The 20,801-nt window shown below is 38.7% G+C and overlaps 1 protein-coding gene across 9 annotated transcripts in view; it reads right to left on the bottom strand.

Annotated features, from left to right (window-relative positions):
• Positions 1 to 20,801, bottom strand: part of FAT1 (FAT atypical cadherin 1) — a 150,138-nt gene that overhangs the window by 92,017 nt on the left and 37,320 nt on the right. For all 9 annotated transcript variants that reach the window (XR_016281301.1, XM_089525328.1, XM_089525331.1 and 6 more), the window contains one exon: positions 5,031 to 5,345. Coding sequence is in view for 8 of the 9 variants with exons in the window: in XM_089525328.1 (XP_089381454.1) it covers positions 5,031 to 5,345 (315 nt within the window). In the remaining variant the exon portion in view is untranslated. The remainder of the gene's footprint in view (positions 1 to 5,030; positions 5,346 to 20,801) is intronic.

The following is a 20,801-nucleotide window of genomic DNA, read 5'->3' as shown; positions in this document are numbered from 1 at the left end:
AGATAAGACAGGATTACTCCACAGAGAACTGTTCCTTCAGTTGGATTGTAAAACACATCAAACAAAGAATACCGCTGAATACAAGCTAACATGCTAAAATGTACAAAGCTGAGTTTAAAGATGTGTACCATTCATATTTCAATTTAAGAAATGTCCACAAATTCCTGTTATCATTGTTAAAAACCATACGCTTTCTAGGGCAGCTCAAGTACTATGATGTACTTCTATTAAGTTATTGAGAAACTACTTTTGTCTAATAGTCTGGAAAGATTATTCACGGGGACTGTGACCAAATTACACTAGTACTTTGCTACTCCACTGCTTCCTGTATAATTCCAAGCACAATTTTAAAGTGCTGCCTTTATTCTTTAAAGTCAGCCAAAGATGCTTACCTAAAATCTAGCCTCTTCCTGCACCTACTCAAACTGTAATATCCTTGCCAGAGTCCCTGTTCTGAGTCCCCCAACTAAAGGGACTACAGTGAGAAACTGTCAGGGAAAAAAGCCCTTGGCTGCATCCACACTGCAGAAATAATCCAGTCAGACACTATTTTTACTGCCATGACTCAATAAACTGGACTTCTGAGAATTGTACTTTGTTGAGGTATCAGACCTCTCTGACATAGAAGGCTATTTGTTTCACAAAACTACAGTTCCCAGAATTCCATAGCATTGAACCATGACAGTCAAAGTTGTCAAGGAAATGCAACATGGGACATGCAGTTATCGAAATAAAATATGTATGTGAGAATCAGAATGACTAAGCATGAACAATTAAGAAATCACACAGGTGTAAAGGATAATATAATTTAGAAGTCTTGGGAGCCAAGGACAAAATTAAGGAATGTACATTGGTAACACCTGAGACTTGTTACATGTACAAGGTGATCAGATGATGTTCATGGGTTGGACTTGAGTATGGGATGAACAAAAGTCAACCAATCATTGTGAATGTACACACCCACTGGGTGGTAATTGTCTAGTGGGTGGTAACAAACATTTGCTATAATAATTGCCAGTTTTGCTAATATAACTTGTGGGTAGTTGTGGAGTATTGGTAGAGTGTAGAGATATTGTGGATTGTTGGGCATATAGAGATAGTAACTGTATATAGTAGAATAAAGTAGATCTTTTATCTAAGACTACTGAGTTGTGTTGGTGTCTTGAGTGAAGATACAAGAACCAGCAGAATCCTGATGGTGTTTGGAGACATCTGAAGAAGAAGAGTGAGAAGGCTTGGAGAAGATTGTCAGGGTCTTCAGCCTATTCTCAGAAAACTCTGCTGCTTTGGGAGAAAGCAATAACCACTGACCAAAGCTGGTCAGCTCAGCTTCATTAACAAGGTGGTGAGTTACAGCCTGAGGTGTAGAGCAACAACTCCCATCATCCCTGACAAAAGTGGGGTTAACCTGGATTATTTCTGCAGTGCAGATGCAGCCCTTTTCAGTAGTGATGCTCTAGTTATGGAAAGAGTTTCCCCAGAAATGTTAACTTTGGTCCAAAACATACTGCCAAAATAATCCACTTTAACGGCCCTGGCTCAGTGCTAGGGAATTCTGGGAACTGTAGTTTTGTGAGACATTCAGCCTTCTCTGTCAGAGTTCTGATGCCACAATAAACTACAATTCCCAGGATTCCCTAGCACTGAGCTAGGGCCGTTAAAGCAATCTCAAACTGGATTATTTCTGCAGTGTGTTTTGGACCTTTGTGCCATTTGTTGCCATTTCTAAGGTATTTTCAGTGCCAGGTGAAGTTTTTTCCCCTCGCTCCCTCAATACTTAATGTTTAATTAACTGGTCCCTCTTAGTTTCAAGTTGTTTAACTGATTTATTTCTTTATTTTAAGAGATAACTTGAGAAACTATATTTGAGTGGCTAGGCAAATTTAATAAATAAATAGTTTCTGCTTGATTTGGGGTGGGTTTTTCGGGCTATGTGGCCATGTTCTAGAAGAGTTTATTCCTCGTGTTTCGGCAGCATCTGTGGCTGGCATCTTCAAAGATGCCAGCCACAGATGCTGGCGAAACGTCAGGAATAAACCCTTCTAGAACATGGACACATAGCCCGAAAAACCCACCCCAAACCGGCCATGAAATGGATGCCGGCCATGAAAACCTTCAAGTTTATGCTTGCTCTGCATCTACTAGCAGCAAGACAGAATACCACATTTCATATCAAAATATATAAAATGCTGACTCCCAGTATGCAACAGGTTTGGGTCAGCTGCTTGGTCCTCTCTCTGCTTAAAATACATTTTCAATCCAGGAGTGTTTAAGCAGGGCTGGGTTAACCTATCTACATTTAAAGCAGATTCTGAGCAAGCTCCATGGGGAATCAATCAAACCTCTTTGTTTGCGAGTTGCAATCTAATGATTGTAGTCCCCCAGGTAATTAACAAAGCTCTCCTCCTCTCCACTTGAATTCAAGTAGCTCACAGGCCTAAGTCTTTACCAGTGTGGAGGCTTAAATTGCAGCCCATTGTCTTCCAGTTTCACATGGTGCTTTCATTCTAACAATCAAATATATGGGAATGCTTCCCTTTCAAGTGAAAGGACAAAGACAGAATTTTATCAAAATAAAAAGGAACCCACATGCAACTTTATGAATACTGACCGTTCATAAGAAAAAAAAGCATATTAAAAAAGGAAGAAAGGAAATAACAGGGTTTTGCTGCAACAGAGTGATTTTTCAAAGAGTAGCAAGGGTTTTTTAATACAATATTTAACATTTTAAATGGTGCAATGGTTTGAGCATTGGACTATAACTCTGGAAACTAGGCACTGAATGCCAACTCCGGCACTGAAAGCCACTGGCTGACCTTGGGCAAGTCACAATCTCTCAGTCTCAGAAGATGGCAATGGCAAGCCCTCTCTGAAGAAGCTTGTCAAGAAAATCCCATGATAGGTTTGCCTTAGGGTTGTCATAAATCAGAAACCACTTGAAGGCACATAACAACAATTTAACATTTTACAAAGGGAAGTTTTGAAAAGTTTAAATTGAACATTATATTTCTTGTTTATAAACTGAGCAATGTGCTTCATGTTGCAACCTCATCCAAACTCGATTTAAAGGGCACATGAAGAGCACCTAATGTTCAGTTTTATATGAGTTTATATTATGTTTATAGTTGTTTTTGAAAGGGTCTTTTCCCCCATCAAAGCAATAGCTGGAGTCTATTAAATGGAGATAAACATTAACAATGTAAACTATAGATCAGAGATCATACCCTATTATGAATGTATATACTGGTTTTTCTTACAAAGAATAGTTAGAGGCGTGTTAGTCCTGCTAAGCAATTTCAAAACTAGCAGGTGTCACATTTAATGTAGAGTGGCAACTGTCAAGCAAATTTCAAATGCTGGGCTCAAGAGTCTTGGAAATATGTCATTCTTCTTGCTACTATTACCAGAAGAAAGAACTAAACAGTCTTTCCTTGCCAAAAGAATATGGAAGTATTGAGGGACCATATGAAGGAAGTACTAAACAAAGCTGAACAGACTGCATGTACTAACAAATCTAAGACACAGAATTCACAGCATATTTCGCCTTAATCCATTGCATCAGTGACAAAGAGCAAAGAAGTAAAGTAAACTGTCTGAAAAGCTAATGAATGAGATGAAACATCCTTTTAGACAGATGGACGGAAGGATCAAAACCATGAAATAGTCAAATAGCTAGCTACTCTCAAATCTGGATGACCACTAAAGTTGTACAGTTAATCTCAGCTTGGGTTTGTCCTCACTGCCTGTCCCTCCATCGTCTTATTCCCTCTGACAAGATTAAATCCATAATAGGGAAAATGTAAGTCTCTATTCTTAAAACCACCCATCACAGAAATGGTCTAAAAGTTGTTGATTAGAAATGTCAACATGATTTCATCCTCTAAATTTCATTCTTTTAGTACAAATGTTACAAGCAAGTTACTTTAGCAGTATAGGGCTTGCAGAACAAACCAGAGAAGGTAGAGTCATTAAAGATTATGAAATATCTGAATTTTCTTTGCAATACAGCCAATCTGTTTTGACTTTAAGTTCAAAATTCATCTAAATGCTTTTTTAAAAAATTGAGATGGCCATTCCAGTCAGAAAAATATGGCCTAAATTCAGTTGCTAACTACTATTAAAGCAGAACTAATCAGATCTATGAGAACCAGATAAAGCAACACTTAATATAAGTTCTAATGATTCAAAGGGCCTGCTTTAATTGAAAAATAAATAGCTAAAAACCTGTATTTTATACACGTACGTGTGTGTGTGTGTGTGTGTGTGTGTGTGTGAAAAAGAGAGTTTTTTTGTTCCCTGAACTGACTCGGAATAGGTGAGGATCATATATAGGAATGATTTCCATATTTAACAACTAAAAATTTAAACATCTCTTCACCCCATACAACATTTACGTACATACATGTCTGGAAGAAAAATACTAGCGCAAAGGTAGGCATTGGCTGAGGGTTCCCATTTTGACATATACATATCAGAAATCAGCAGGCTCCACCTGCCCCCACCCTTTTATTTTCAAAACCAGAGGTGGCCAGGGAATCTCCAAGTATATGGAGGGGGAAGACGTGTTTTCAAACTAAAAAGAGGCCCAAAGGGTGAAACAACATGAGGCTTTTCCAAGTTTAGGCCCCACTTTTTTATATGCAAAATGATATAAAGGCTGGTAGGGGAGAGACAGGTGGGGTGGGGTGCCTGATGCCACAGTAGGGAACTTTGGGGGCAACATGAATTCTACTGGCTGCAAAATTCTTATTTCTCCACTACACTTACTTTTTAATTTACAGGCAAATTTTACATGGAAAGTGTTTAAAGCTGATTCTCCACTTGCATTTCCTAATCACACAGTCCCAGGAGATGTGTACTTTGCAGTTCAGATGAAAATGCTGATTAATGTGATTGCACCAATAATGTATAGAGATTTCTTGTACAAGTATAAATCAAAATCACAGGGCTTTTTCCCCCCTTTTTGTCTCTGTGTTATGCTTTCATTGGGAAACCAATTCTTGAAAAAGAAACATCTGGCATTTACTCACCAGTTTTTGGATTGATGGAGAAGAATCCCTGTGGATTTCCGCTGGTAATCTTGTAGGTCAGCTTGTCATTAGTATTTGAGTCTGCATCAAAGGCCTCGATCTGAATGACTGACACATCCTTGGGTGAGTTTTCCAAGACTTCTGGGTAATAAACAGGCTGTGTAGTTTGCGGAGCATTGTCGTTAACATCACCAACTTCTATGTAGATTTCAACAAAGGAGGACAGAGGAACAACACCCTGGTCTGTTGCATAAACAGTTAGCCAATAATGGGAAGTAGTCTCTCGGTCAAGTAAATCAGCAGTTGCTATTGTACCTGTTAAGAAACAGGGGGGAAAGAAACAGTTAAGCATCTACTCAAAGAATGAAACATGGAAACAAATCTTAATCATGTCACAAATTAAAAAGCATTACTACTTCACAACCTTGAGGAAAACATTGGCACTTAATATATCACAAACTGTGATATACAAATCACAAATAATGAGTACATCTTGTGGAGAAATTATAGTATATTCAGCCAGTTATTATGGACCAATTTTTATAAGAAAGGGAACAAACAATATTAAGAATCAAACATACAATGCATCCAATGTACCCTGATAGAATGCTGAGCTACAATGTATTGGAAGGTATTTGCTCCAGGTTTTTTTTTTTCTTGCTATGTAGGAAAAAGTCATTTTGCAGAATTTTCTACACATTTTTGGTGGCATGCTCTATCTCCATTACACCCAGAAACAAGGAGAAATACAGAGCACTGCCAAAGATGAAAAATGGTGGTCAGGCTATTAACATTGCTGCTGACAATTCTAATGGCAGAAGGAAAAAAGAAAAGCAGGCAGGCAGGCAATATGTCAAGGATCACATTGTTTTACATATTTCCAATTGGCATCATGCATAAAGACTGTCAACAAGACAACTCCCATGTACCCTGACCATTTGTGTATATTCTGTCTGTCATATGGCCTATGTGCAAAACTGCTAGTCTTTATCCACTCTCTCCATTCAACACATTCTCCATTCTAATCAGAGCATACACAGTATGTCCTTTTGGAGTACCTAACTTCATTTAGTCATGCTAAAATAAATATAAAATAAAATATATTTCAGAGTATCTCCAATACAACATTACATTAGAAACATAGTGCTATTGTGCATCTCTTAGTTTCACTAAGCTCACATTAGGTACATTCCTTAAAAATCCTAGCTACATTAAGATTACTAACAATTGTAAGGAGAAATAAGTCCAATGTATGTAGTGTAAATATTAAGTGTCTGTATTATCACAAAACAAAATCTGATTTTGTATAACAGTATAATTATCAAGTAAAAATAACCTCTAGTACAATACTGAATTCTAAAGAAAATCCTGAACTATTAAAGATGGAAACAAGTGAAACCTTATTTCTTCCTCTCTTGACCTGGAATGGACTCCCTCCAGTTACATTTTTCCCCAGAAACTTTTTATTTTCTGATAGTTCTCCAAAATCTCTAAAAAGTATGCTCATTCTGTGCCCCATATGTTCATCTCCTTCCCCAAACATACCCTGTGAGGTGAAAGGGAAAAGTTGCAAGAAAAACTAGAAATAGGAGGAGGTTTCTCCAGCTTCCATTTTCAGTATTGAGTGGCAAAATGAAGCTTGAAAGCCACTGACAAGCTTCCATCACCACCAGGAATGCTAGGACTCCACCCAGATGTTCCCACTGCTGTTCCTATCTTTCTCTGTTATCAGTAATCTACCCCACAAAGTAGGCTTATTAAAACAGAAAAATGATGTAAAATAGTAAATTCAGGAGTAGCAGGCATCAAGGGCAGCTTAGTATGGGCCCAAACAAACTTTGGGTAGGTGGATGATGGGATTCATAACTGCAAAACCCTTTTTTAAAATAGGAAGAGTTTGTTTCCAACTTTCATCTCCCTTGGGTAAACAACAATAACCGTTCAGTACTTGGGGGGGGGGGATCCCTATATTCATCCTCAAGCAGTTTCAGAAATTTTTGAACTACCACCAGGTGTCACCATCGAAGCAAGAATTTTCAAAGTAATAGAGCTGAAATAATATGAAAAGCTACCAACTTCTGTATTTTCAAGGGAGAAATGCATACCCTGTACTCATTGCCACCCAGGCTCATAATCTGACCTTCAAACAAAAACAGTTCTGTTTTGTTGCAGAGAAATCGGTTAATGTTTGTAAAGCACAGCAAAGCCAGGTTATTAAATTTTAAACTAATTGTCACTTTTTATTTCCCAACCTCTTCAACTTAATAGTCATATACTATACAGCTACAATTTGCTTTACACACAGATTACAATCACACAGTGTTACTAAAGCACTGATATAAGATTATACTGGCAGGTTTTATTTTTGGTTTTAACGCTAATGGTAGAAACATCATCATGGTACTGTAAATGAATGCAACTTTTCAGGAACTGAACCCTGCAGGTATTCCTAATGGACTGTCAGAGTGATAATACAGTTGTTTCCTTCAGTGGCCCAGTGAAGGAAACAGTGCTTCAACTCTATTACTGCCATCTTCATAAGCCACCAAGTATTTCAAGAACACAAGCAATGGGCAACCAAACAGCACAGCCAGTATGCAACCTTTATTAATTTGTTGCAGGGGATACAAATGGCTTCAAGATAGAAAGTAATGTTTAGATCCTGGGAAAATGTAAGATTTTCCCACATGCCACTTCATTGGAGAACTTGATAGCAATGTGAGGGTGGCAAAGGTGTGAACTAAATAATGCTTATGACATTACAAGTGCCACTGTTCTGTTTCTCTAATCTCACCTTGAGATGCCTATCCCATGTTGTAATGACACCTCAATATGCCAGTTCTCAGCCAGCACAGATGAAACCTGCATACAAACCAATGCTGATTGATCTAGGGTAGTCTATAAAATCCCTCGCCAAATGTATATATACAAGCCTACTACATATACTCATACTTGAGTATATACAGTGGGTTTGTATATATACAACTGGCAAGAGATTTTCTAGACTAGTATACAGTTATGTCTACTGGAATTTTGCACATCATGTGGCATTGTTTTCCTTTGCTTCATCCTTTAGATGTTTTGTTATGCGTCCCTAACTTTTATTCTCAACTTAGCCATGGGTAATATCAAAATCTGTAATTTTGGCCTCGAAACATACCCTCGACATATGTATGAGACTGATTTATAGTTGAGTATATACCATAAGCAGTTACATATTGTTTTATTGAAAACTTTTGTCTGTTGCCTCTCAACCCACAAGGGGACCCCCAAGATAATGCACATCAGATAAAAACTAACTATTCAGAGGCTAAATCCAACTGCTATTTCCTGTTAGATCAGAATCACTGGATGGGAAGTATGTAAGTCCTACTGATTTAAGTGGCCTACTTGAATTGGAAAGAGCAAGTGTGCCATATTGATTTGAGTGTTGGAGTATGACCATGGCGGGATACAGACTGCCCAAAAAGGGCAGTCTGTCTGCGCCTTGTTTTGCTGAGCAAGGGAGCCACAGCGGACAAACCACATGGCTCTCTCACGCAGCAAAAAGAATCCTTAAAAAGTGGGTTCTTCTTGCGGCACGTTTGTGACACTGCAATGCGCCAATGGCACACTTGCACCAATGGCACACTAGCATGTGATGGGGGAGCCGCAAATGCCCATCTGAAGAGGGCCCTTGAAGATCAGGGGTTGATTCTCAGTTCGGCTATGAAACCCACTGGATGGTCTTGGGAAAGTCACAATGTCTCAGCCTCAGGGGAAGACAATGGCAAACCTCCTTTGAACAAATCTTGCCATGAAATCCCCACAACAGTTTCAACTTAGGGTCCATAAGTCACAAATGACCTGAAGGCACACAAAAACAAACTTGAATTGGAACTATCAACTGGATGTGTGCCATAGTATTTCTCTATAGAGGAGGATCAGTCTAGTCCAAATATTCATGATAGTCATTATGGGCATCTTCACACAAAACAATTGTAGCACTATATTCCACTTCAACTGCATGGTTCTGTCCTATGGAATCCTGGGACTGGCAGTTTAAAGAGGGGTGTTTAGAATTCTCAGCCTACTCAAGCACATCAGCAAACTACAAGTCCCAGGATTCCACAGGAAGTTGGCAGGACAGTGGAATATAAAGCTACATTTGTATAGTGAACAGGCCCACAGACTATTAGCAAGGCAAAGCAGTCTGAACCTAGCTCTCCCAGCTGAGACAAAGAGGTTTATTGCACTGGCCCTAAAATGGGCCCAGTGCATTCTAAACGTGCCTGCGCATGGGCGCGCAAAGAACAGGATGGGGCCAAGAACCCCATTTTATCGCACGCTGGAATACCGCCTTTGCCACTGGGCATTCCAGTTGCGTCCCCGTTCCGTTCGAGGCCGCCATTTCTGAGAACTGTTTCTAAAGGGTTCTCAGAAATGGCGCCCTCTGGAATGGAACGGGGACGCAACTGGAATGCCTGGCGGCAAAGGCGGTGTTCCAGGGTGCAATAAAATGAGGTTCTTGGCCCCATCCCATTCCGTGCACGCCCGTGATCATGCACATTTAGAACGCACTGGGCCCGTTTTAGGGCCAGTGCAATAAATCTCAAAGCTTTCTGTTTTTCTTTTATATTTATATCCTACCTTTCCTCCAGTGAACTCAAGTCAGTGTACATAGTTTTCCTTCTGCTGTATAATTTGTGAAGTTAAGTCAGGCTGAGAGAGTAGCTGTCACAAAGTCAGTCAGTGGGTTTCATGGCTGAGTCCCAATAAATGACATGGTCCCAATAAAACACTAAACCACAGCAGCAAAGTATTTTCCCACATTTTATCTTATAGCATTCTATATCCTCCTTTTTGCAGACTAACTTTTACTACATCAGGAGGACATCCCACAAGTTGCCAGTCCTTCAGGTGCAGATGAAACACGGTTGCTGTTGAACATGTAAAGGATAAAATGGGGGTGTATCTTGAACATACTAACTGAATAAAACAGCAAACATGGAGATCTGCTCATTAGAAAAACTTAGGTTGCAGTCCTGTACTCACTTACCTAGGAGTAAGTTCCAGTGAATGCAGTTGCATCTTCTTCTGATTAGGCATGCACATGGCTTCAGCATTAAGGTGTAATGCATATTGTCACCCCCACTTTTTGAGCACCTTTGCTTCTCTTCCCATAAGCTCTTCATTCATAACAATCTATGTCTGAACCACATTACAAATAGAAGCTACATTCTTACATGGCAACACATAGTGCTCACTATATGAAGGTTTCAGATGGTGTGCAAAATCATTTATTCTGCCCAAGGCAAATTAAACTGGTAATTCCTGTACTGTAAGCAGAGAAGTGCCAAAAAGGTTGCCACTATGCTATAAATTTGCCCTCACGTGCAATTACGCTATGAAGTCTACATATCATTTGCATTGCTGGCAAATTTCCAGATGTGGTAGGCTAGTATAAAAAATGGCCCTGATTATCCAAGTTCTTGTATGTGCCTGAACCTTTATGATGGCTCATTTACAAATTAAATTAATCTTCAAATATAACCATACATTTTGGGGACTCATTTTTCATCATGCAAACCACTCTTTGTCCTCTAATGTCTTGCCTCACTTTTCCTCCCAATTCATGCATTCCTATTCTTCCAGACTCCTTTTGTAACTAAATTCAACAGGCCAAATGCCTTGAACCTTTCTGTTCTTATGATCATGCTCTGTGCGCTTGTTCCAGCTTGATGGCACTTGGTCCATTAATGATTACCATGAGGCAACCAAAGCTGACTAAGCCTCAGTTGAGCAGAGTGAATCATTCAGCTCTTTTGCTAAAGAAAACCACAACAAGTTAAACAAATATTTCCTCTATGCATGATGCTGTTTATAAATCCATTTCCAAGCCAGACAAGCCACTTTTAGAACAAAACTGGTGAGCAGAACACCATGTAACTAAAATATTTTACTGATCTTTACTCCCAAGTCCTCTGAAATCCCATGTTCCTTCATTTTTTAAAAGAGTTACAAAAATACGTGAGAGGAAATGGTAAATTCCCCACATCCTAGCATCATGATTCCAATTCAAATGGGAATTAGCAAGCAGTTATCTCTCTCATCTATGGAAGAGAGCAGGGTTATCCATCTACAGGTGGCTCCAGCTGAACAAAATGTCAGAGAAGACCCCGTCCCTTTCTTCCAGAAGAGGAGGCATATCATGGCAAGTTCAAATTTTGGATGTCTCATTAAGATTTGTTGACCCTGATTGGAAACTAGAAATTTCTGAGTTTTTACTAAGGCTACAAGAAACTTTTCAACCCCAGGGGACAATCTATTTATTTAATGTTTGGCTGTAGTCAATTTGTTTCTGATACACAAAATATTGCATAATGATTTCCAGCCTGCAAAAAATTGCAAGGCTGGGAAGAGTCAAAAGTAGTCACTTCTTAAATCTTCTCCCTCCAAAACCTGAAAACAATATTTAAGTTGAACAGTAAAGCAGGTGTAGCCAACTTCTGATCCTTCAGATGTTGTTGGAATGCGATTCCCATCAGCTCATACAAAATGAAAGGCTGATGGGAGGGCCACAAGTTTTCCATTTCACCTTTCATATGATAGCTGTGTACAGCTTTGCCTGCCTAACAGTGAACTCAATAAAGTCTCTATCCAAATATTTGTAGTGATTGCTATGCATGACAGAATCAAGTAACTCATTCTGTTTAGCCTGCACCTACAGATAGTTGTAGCAGCAGTTTTCTCTTGATATAGCTTTCAACATTTATGGCTGATTGTAAAAGTATCTGTAAAACCTCATTTCAATTAAACAATTCACTGTTATACAGATATGATTTCTTTATATACACATGCAATTTTGTCAAAGCATAAGCTACCTGTTTTATGAATGGCATCAAAGTAATCAAAGTAATGAACAGCAATATTTCAGAGGGAGACTAACTAGCCCAAATGACAACAGACCAATTATGCTCAGACCGACTCAGTAGTGACCAAACAAAACTGGTATAGCCTTGGGATAAAACTGATAGCTTCTTCCCCCTACTTAAATTCAGTATACAATCCAAAACAACACACACACACACAATAGGTTTATTAATTCGCTAAAGGCTGACACAGCTCTTCAAATGCCAATTCTATCCCATTAACGAACTGCAAAATTCCCAGTTCCCATGGATAATCCTCCCTAAGTATGCTTATCCATGAGAACTCTCATTAATAATATTAATGACTCTTTAACAGAAATCAAAACCTGCAATCAATTCTCTGCAATGCATGGAAATGCAGTTTAGCCGACCATGTCCTGAGAACAACATCTGAAAAAAAAGTGGAAAAATATTCTGGTCTTCTGGTACATAATGCTCAAATTTCGATTACAATTTTAATTAACCTGAATTCTAATCAGCTTGGCTTTAAAAAAAAGCTAGGCTCATAAGAACAATGCACAGTCATGTTGTTTGTTCTTAAAGATAAAGTATGTATGTCATGATTTGGATAAGTGTTTATTTTATTGAAACACAGACTATCCTGTTTGGGCTGGGTGGTTATTTATACAATGATTAATAATAATAATAATAATAATAATAATAATAGTTTATTTATATACCGCTTTTCCTTGTAGATCAAAGCGGTGTACAGCATTTGAATAATGACCAATGTCATATTACAATACGAGCAAATTAAAAACGGTAATACAAATTTCAATCCAATATAATTATGACACACCATTTTGAAAGCTATTTCTTCCCTTGAAGCTGTATTAGAAATATTTTTAACTGCATCTTTGGCCACTCTTGGTTCACAAAACTAAGATGTCAGTGTACAATCTTTAAAACCAAGGTACACAACCTGTATCACTCCAGATTGTGTTGGGATATCATCCCCATAAGAGCTAGCCAGCATGGTAAATGAGGACAATGTGTCTTCCAATTCAACATCTGGAGAGCTACAAGTTGTCCCCTGTTTTTTAAAGCATTTGGTACAAGTTACATTATAGTCAGCAGTCCTTATTCATGGATTCTTTCCATGGAAATATATATATAAATTTTAAAAAGCAAACCTTGATTTTTCCCCATTTTATACAAGGGACACAATTTTACTATTTAATGGGACCTGAGCATCCACGGGTTTTGGTATCAGCGGGGGGCAGGGTGTGTGTTCCTGGAACCAAACCTCAGTGGATACCACAGGCTCACTGTACTGGGCAACTGACATACTCATTCTGCATCTCTTCCTTGCTTACATCTATAGTCCTAGTGCATCAGTTTCAACATTACTACCCTGCACAGACTTGGCATAGAGTAACATCCAAGAAGATAGAGCTAGCAAAATTGTGCAATATATGTAGGGTTTACCATATACTTTTCTTGCAAACCCGACCCATCCCATGATACAATCATATAAAGCTGCTATGAGCAAGCCTTATGATCAAAGGTCAGCAGAACCATAGTAAGGCACTACTGGGCTAGATGGATATGTTGGGTGGGGGAAAAGAGGCAGCTGAGTCATCGCTAGTTTTCAAAGAGCTGACAGTGTTTCTTACCTCAGCAATGCTCTGTGAAAGCTGTGACAGGAAAGGATGTTCCTATCATTAGTTACTTTATCCAATGTAGGATTTCTCATCATTGGCACTCTGTTTTGGGGGGGAGGGGGACTGGACTAAAATTTGGTAAGTTTTACCTATACAGCACCTGAAAGTTTTTCTAGATATTACTGTATAGAAACTCCCAGAGAAATCCAATGTTTTCTGCCTAAGAAAGGAGTGATTAGTTGCATACAGGATAGGGATGGCTGGCTCTCAAGAGAAGTTACTTTTCTGTTGCTAACAGAGCTGAAATTTTATCATCTATCTTTTACTGCTCTTTGTCTCTATCACTCACATGGCCAATAAAGGGGGGGGGGGGGTTCCTATGCCTGCACTGAAAGCCGTCAACAGCAGCTTAACTGACAACACAGAATGTAGTCCTGTGGCTTGTCATTTTTTCCCTGTATGATTTTTATCATCTTTGCCTGATAAAAAATAAAAGCTTATTTAATGTATTTTATGCTTTAGAGTTTGCCCAATAAAGGTATTGCTGCTTGTAGATTTTGGACTTCGTTGTATTCTGTTTGGAGTTTTTAAATGACACTGCATTGGTTAAGATGAGCGGTCAGACACGTCTGACTGTTTTGCACACTCTTCCCCCACGAACACCAGAACTTCAAAAGATTGGTTTTTTGAGGGGGGGGGGGGTACAGTTTCCAGAATTCTCCACCCAGCATAGCTATCTGGGAGATTCTGAGAGGTGTAGTCCAAGCAGTAACATATCCAAGCTCTCAATTCATGCCATCAGACACCCACTGTTAGCCTTGGTTTGTAAATCCCCTTTGGAATATTTAATAAGATAGGAGAAAGAGGGGATGTTCTTCACTGTGGATGGCATATTCCCAGGCTTCCAAACTATGGTTTAAAGAATCAGAATATGATGTCTGAAGCAGTCAACAGAATTCCCACTCCTGTACAGAATTTTGCCACAATAAGAATGTTCATTTCACTGGAAATGCCTCTGCCTTCAGGATGTAAACAGTAATTAATATTTTAGGAATAGAGATAAACCGACCAATTGCACTAGGCTTCTAGCTCAGAAAATAAAATGCAAAATGCTACAGAGCCTCAAAAACATAAAAAAAAACCAGTTTTAAAAATAAAACGTAGTGAGAGAGAAGTGACAGGATGTTGTAGTGCTTAAGATCATGCATTGAAGAAGATCCTGGTTCATATCTCTACCACACAAGTGGTGTCATGTCAGTACAATCTCTCATTTTCTGCCAACCAATCCAGAATAAGTGGATAATAATGAACTATCTATCATAAGGCTATTGTACGTATCTATTTTTGAGATAATGCCTGCAAACTCTCAGGAGCATTTAGGAAGAGTCTATACAAATATAAATTATTTTTTATGAAAGCCACTACATATGTAACTTTCACTAAATAAGTGTGATTCACAGGCGTCAGATATCTAAAACTAAGCCATATTCTCAATTGAACAAAATCAGTAATAGTGCTGTTCTATGCATGTCTGTTCAGAGGTAAATTCCATGGATTCCACTGAGGCTTGGACCTCTATGAATGTTTAAAGAATTGCAGCCTAGGAACAGAGGTCTCTTGGTTAGTCATTAGTCCCAACAAAAAGAAATCCACTGAATTAAGTGTTGAATGGTGAGTTAACACACAAGGAAATGAGCACTGGTTCCATGGGTCTGCCGTGGCCAGGATTACGAACTAGATTCAGGCACAAAACTCCTATCCCATGAGCACTAGCCTGACAATTGGTCCTCTTGAACACATCAGGATTTATTTCTGAAGAGACATGTGAGCAACTGGGCTTTAAGTGAGTGAATGTGGTGCAAGAGACTGACAGTTTAATCGGCTTGAGTGGTCTTATGTTGCAACAGTGTCTGTGTAATGGTGAGAGAGGTAATTCGTCAGTCCAGCCAGGTGACATGTGGGAATAACAGAGACCTGTCCATCTCCATTTGTTGCTGTTGTGTACCTTCAAGTTATTTTCAACTTATGCCAAGAGAACATATCATGGGATATTCTTGGCAAGATTTCTTCAAAAGAGGCTTTCCATTGTTCTAGTCTAAAGATGAAAGAGTGTGATTTGCCCAAGATCACCCATTGGATTTCCATGGCTGAGTGGAATTAGAAGTCTTGTCCTCCACACGTTTGGTCCAGAACTTAAATCACTACACCATGTGGCTCTTGGTTGGCTCTGTATTAAACTTATATAGTTCCTCAGTCTGAGCAACTCCTCCTTGGAAGAAGACGCTAAACATCTTGCCTTACTTTCCTTTGTCTCCATACTTGTCTATCTCTTCAGGAAACTTCACTACCAGCCTGGTTTACTGATTTTTTTCCTTTTAACCTTGATTATAGCATGCCCTATATCATAAGATCTCAGAGCACCATACAGTCAGGGATACTGCGTAAAACAAGTTTAGACAATAAACTATTTAAAGCAAAACAATTCAACAAAATCAGAATAATTTACCAAACAAGGAGAAGGAGAAAATTAATACTCTAATAGGACTTGAAATTGAACAGATTGAAAAATACATAATCTGCCTCTAGCCCCTTTGATTTTTGCTGACTCCAGTGGGCCCCTCCTAGGGCTAATATGGCAACGTAGTTAGAACATAATTTAGCTGACTCACATTCAAATATCTGTATCATATGCTGAATGTTACTGGACCAGTAACTGTCTCTCAGAGTAGGAGCGGTCAACCTGTGCCTCCCCCCCCAGATATGGTTGGACGGCCAAGTTGGTGAGGATGATAGGGTTGTAATCCAATAATATATGGACAGCCACAGTTGCCCACCTCTCTCTTATATTAATCAAGGTGATTGTGAGGGCAATATTGGGATGAGCTATGCTGAAGTTTAAGTGTACTAAAATGCTTTTTCCTCACTTACTACAAGTAGAAAATATGCCAAGATCAGTGAGTTACCCAGAAAAACAAAGACTTTTTCTTTGGCATACAATAATTTTAAAAGAAATTATCTTCAAAAAAAATTCACACTAGAACTCACTGCTAAATTTAATCCATTAAACATTCATGCTTCAACTTCACAGAGGTGTGGAAGTGAAACACTGGTCCAAATCTGTCACAACATCTCTCTGTGTGCCTGTTGCTTCAGCTTATGCACAGATGTGGCAGCAACATTTTACAGAAAGTGAAGGGCTCCAGTTACATAGTCAGGGTTCTTACCAACAAAACCTGAGTATTACTGGGCCATCTGTAGTCAAATCCGTATTGTTTGTTCTTTGCCTAACCAACAGCACTGCTTTTAGGAGACAGAGTTCTCAAACCCATTTCAACCTGCAGAATTCCACAAGGTAAAACCCCTCCTCCCTCCCTCTCCTCTGAAGGAGCCAGATTTCTCATGCGTCTCAGTCTAGGCTAGCAAAAGCACAAGCGAACCCTTTGTCTACAATTTTGCTAACAGCATCCAATCGTGATTACCAACAAAACCTGAGTATTACTGGGCCATCCGTATTCAAGAAGCCAAGAAATGGGGCACTACAGTTTTAGTGGCTGTTTCAAATCAGCAAAAAACGGTTGCCCCTGAGCATTTAAGCTGTAAAGTACATCCTGTCATAGAGACAAGGAGCTATTCAGCACTTAAAATGTCAGTTGAAGTGGGGAGAAGAAACTTCTACCCTGTAAACCCTTGAAGCAGTCCTCTGCCAAAGAGGGAATTGAATGTCTTTTTTTCTTCTACTTAACTAAACTGAAATATCAGTTAGTAGTGAGCAGCTTATTAAATACTGCATTCTCTCTATATATTTAAAAAATGAAAAATCTGTTTTGGACAAGGTGACTTCATCCACAAGTGAGTTTTGAGTGAGGAAAATACTTTGCCTTTTCTCTTCTACTTCACAGACATATTAGGGTGGGAGAAATACAAATTGCTACTTCTATTTGCTCAGGAACAAAGTGCATACAGGGAGTAATATTTGCACATGGTAACTTGGTGATTTTAAGGCTTGTCATCAGGAAAACTGGCTTCCTGTATAACTTACAATTTATCTCATTTACTGATGCTAATTCAGTAGCGGAAGGAAACTGCTGTCCTATTACAATTTTGTCTGCAAAGCTGACATAGTAGAAAAAAACAGTATAATAATGCCATTGATTTAATTATTAAGTCTTAAGTTAAACATTTTTCTCCAGTGAGTCTACTCCATGCAGATGTATGTTAGAAATATGGAGTTGAATACTCTCCTCAGTCAGGTGTACTTAATCTCCCAGGTTTCACTAGTACAAAGGGCACACTGCTAGGGCAGTATCACAGAACTGCCATGGTAACCAATCAACAACAACATTATTGCCTTCTGGGTTAATGATACAGGTGCAAATTTGTAGTTAATTCATTTATCAAGAAAAGAATGAAATATCTAAGAAAAGGTGTGATTTAGTGAAGGGTTATGGCTAGAGTATTTATTCACACAATCATGGCACTTAAGCACATTTTTATATAAGCAATGCTTGCTTATTAATACTATTAAAATGTTTTCAGAAATATCCTTGTAAAACTGTGCCATGCTGTTAAAGACCCACATTTGAAACAGACAGATTTAACTAGTCTTGCCAGAGCTACTTCAGCAGCATCTAAAGCTTTTCAGCTTTGAGTGGTTAGAATTAATGTAAGAGGAAGCTATTAACTGTTTGGATTGTCCTTGAGCATATCAAGCTACGCATTCTGTGGCACACATTTATTTTCACATTCCAAACACATTTCTAAGAATTCTTCATCTGCAATTTGCAACAGTGAGCACAAATATGCTATGCTTCCGCTGATTATCTGTAAAGGCCTGACAACACTGTCAGACTCAGAAAATCTGCACTTTTCTAAGTGGAGAAGTTGTAGAATTGCTATTAGTACATAAGTACTGTGTTTGCATGCATGACACTGTTTCATACAAATCCTAGAGCCAACAATAGCTTAATCCAAAGAAAAAAGAAATTGCTTTCTTTGACATCTAGCTTCTTGTTTAAGAACTTGGTTTGGGGTTCTTGTTTTTTTTCTCTCTCTCTCTCTCCACTTGTGTGTTCAGAAAAAGGATTTAACTGTTCTGCCTGCATGGTAATCTGTAGGTAGCTGGATGAAAAACAGAGAGGACATTAAACAAACAAACAAAAACGCACTGTACTCTTGTCACCTATTGATAAACAACTACCAACTGGGACATCTGGATGTGTTCATCACTTGTATGGGGCAATGAATGAGCTATAGACTTGTAAAAACAAATAGAACCTATTCTTAGCACCTAACATTGCTCAAACACCATATTATTTTCATGGGATTCAGCTGCTAATCATCTGGTGAAGTGAATGAAGGTACGAATCATGTTTCCAGCACGTCTGAATTCAAACCAGGGCTGGGTAATATGTGGCCCTCAATACATTTGTTTTAATTTGGATTTACACTTTGCCTTGCTCTCAGGATGGGAGCCAACTGCTAAATGCAATTTCCATAATCCTTTATCATTGGGTGGGCTAGCTAGGGCTGATGAAAGTTGAAGTCCAGTAAGAGTTTACTCAGTTCTGAAATAATATTAAGCCTGGGTTTAACATTATGTTCTACAAATCTATACAAAGCCATGTGTCTTACATTTACACAGTGAACAGAAGGTGCATACTGGATTACTATTACACTGTATACGGTATATACACAAGTCTATTTTAGTGAAAAAATAAAATAAAATGACCCCTAAAAACCTGGGTTAACCTATCCATGAGTCAATTTAACTTCGTTATTTTAACTAGGCTGACCCTATTTCCTTGAGAAAAAAGTAGAACCTTGGGATGACAAAAATGGGACGAGGTTATGTAATATTCCATATTCAGGAAAAAGTACGTTATAAAAAAAATTATTGCAGAAACATATTGAGCTAACCATTCTTCAGTGAAAGAATTTGTACAAAAATTTAGGGAGCTGTAGAGGGGGGGACTGTATTTTATCATGATCATACCATGAATATTTCTCCAAGAAAGGAAACTTACGTAGCAAATTTTGTTCTTCCAGTGCCTTATCATAAAGCTTCTCACACTCTATGACACAATTTTGCTTTTGAGTTTTTAATCTCTGGTTTGTTTGTTTGTTTGTTTTGCAACTACAGTTTCAAACAGGGATCTTCAAACCATTTTTGCAATGTAACAGCATTTTTTTAAAAAAGGACAAAAATGGCATTTATATTAAAACGACAGACTGGAAATATGAAAAAAATGTTACTGTCCCATTTAAAACAGTAAATACAGTGAGCCTAACTCTTAACTCTTGCAAAAAAAGGAGCCATCTCTTTCTCTGAGTAGAGTGGCAAAAGACAACAACTTAGACCATCCCAGAAGAACCTACAAGAAGCACCGAGACCCCTCTATGCTCTCTGTTACAATGCTGTTTCTGGCCTTTTTAATGTCTGGGCTGGAAAATGGTGGTGGTAGCAGCTCTTTGGTGTTTCCCTCCAAAGGCATGTCAAGAGGATCTAAGGAAGTCGTGTGTGTGTGTGTGTGTGTGTGTGTGTGTGTGTGTGTGTGTGTGTTACCTATTCTAGGTTAAAACCAGGCAAAGTTATCATATTAAAATTAAAGGCTAAAATGATTGATAACTAAGGCCTGAAACAGATGAGTCAGATGACGCAGTTTCCAGGCACGTTGGTGGTGTAGTGTTCAGATTAAAGACAACCCGAACACGACCAGAATCTTTGATGATGCCACATCTTCCAAAATCAACTCCTTTTTGGTGGCACGGTTCTAGACAGTGGCAGTGGCCTGGATTGGAGCCAAGCATGTGCAGTCATTGTGTCCCTGGCACGAACGATGCAGCAGTGGTCACATGGCAGACCTTTTGGCCAAACAGTTTTGAACCATAGTCACCATTTTCTTCATACTACCTTTTCATCCTTTTTCACATGTGTTTTCTTAGGCCTGCCTGTGCCTGGTCACCTTCCCTACAGCCACCATTTCCCATAGTTCCCTCCACAACTATTGAGACTTTAGGATGAACACAAACAGTTATGCCTGCCAGCATTCTCTAAGTTCTTTGGTATTCTTTTCCTTTCCTTCATTCTTTACATCCCTTGCTCCATTCCCTTAAATTGTACCCTCAACTTATCCATGGTTCATATAAAAATCCATAATCCTCAAAACCTGCCCTTGATTTATATATGAAGTCATTTTGTATTTGAGTATATACAGTACATTTTAATCAAAGGAGAATAAGGAAGTTGTGTCCTGTGC

The sequence above is a fragment of the Sceloporus occidentalis genome, unplaced genomic scaffold (assembly GCF_023333645.1).
Source record: "Sceloporus occidentalis isolate IW3139 unplaced genomic scaffold, rSceOcc1.0.p SCAF_5, whole genome shotgun sequence".
Classification (NCBI taxonomy): domain Eukaryota; kingdom Metazoa; phylum Chordata; class Lepidosauria; order Squamata; family Phrynosomatidae; genus Sceloporus; species Sceloporus occidentalis.
Note: the sequence above shows the minus strand (reverse complement) of the source record. Positions and strands in the feature narration are given on the sequence as shown.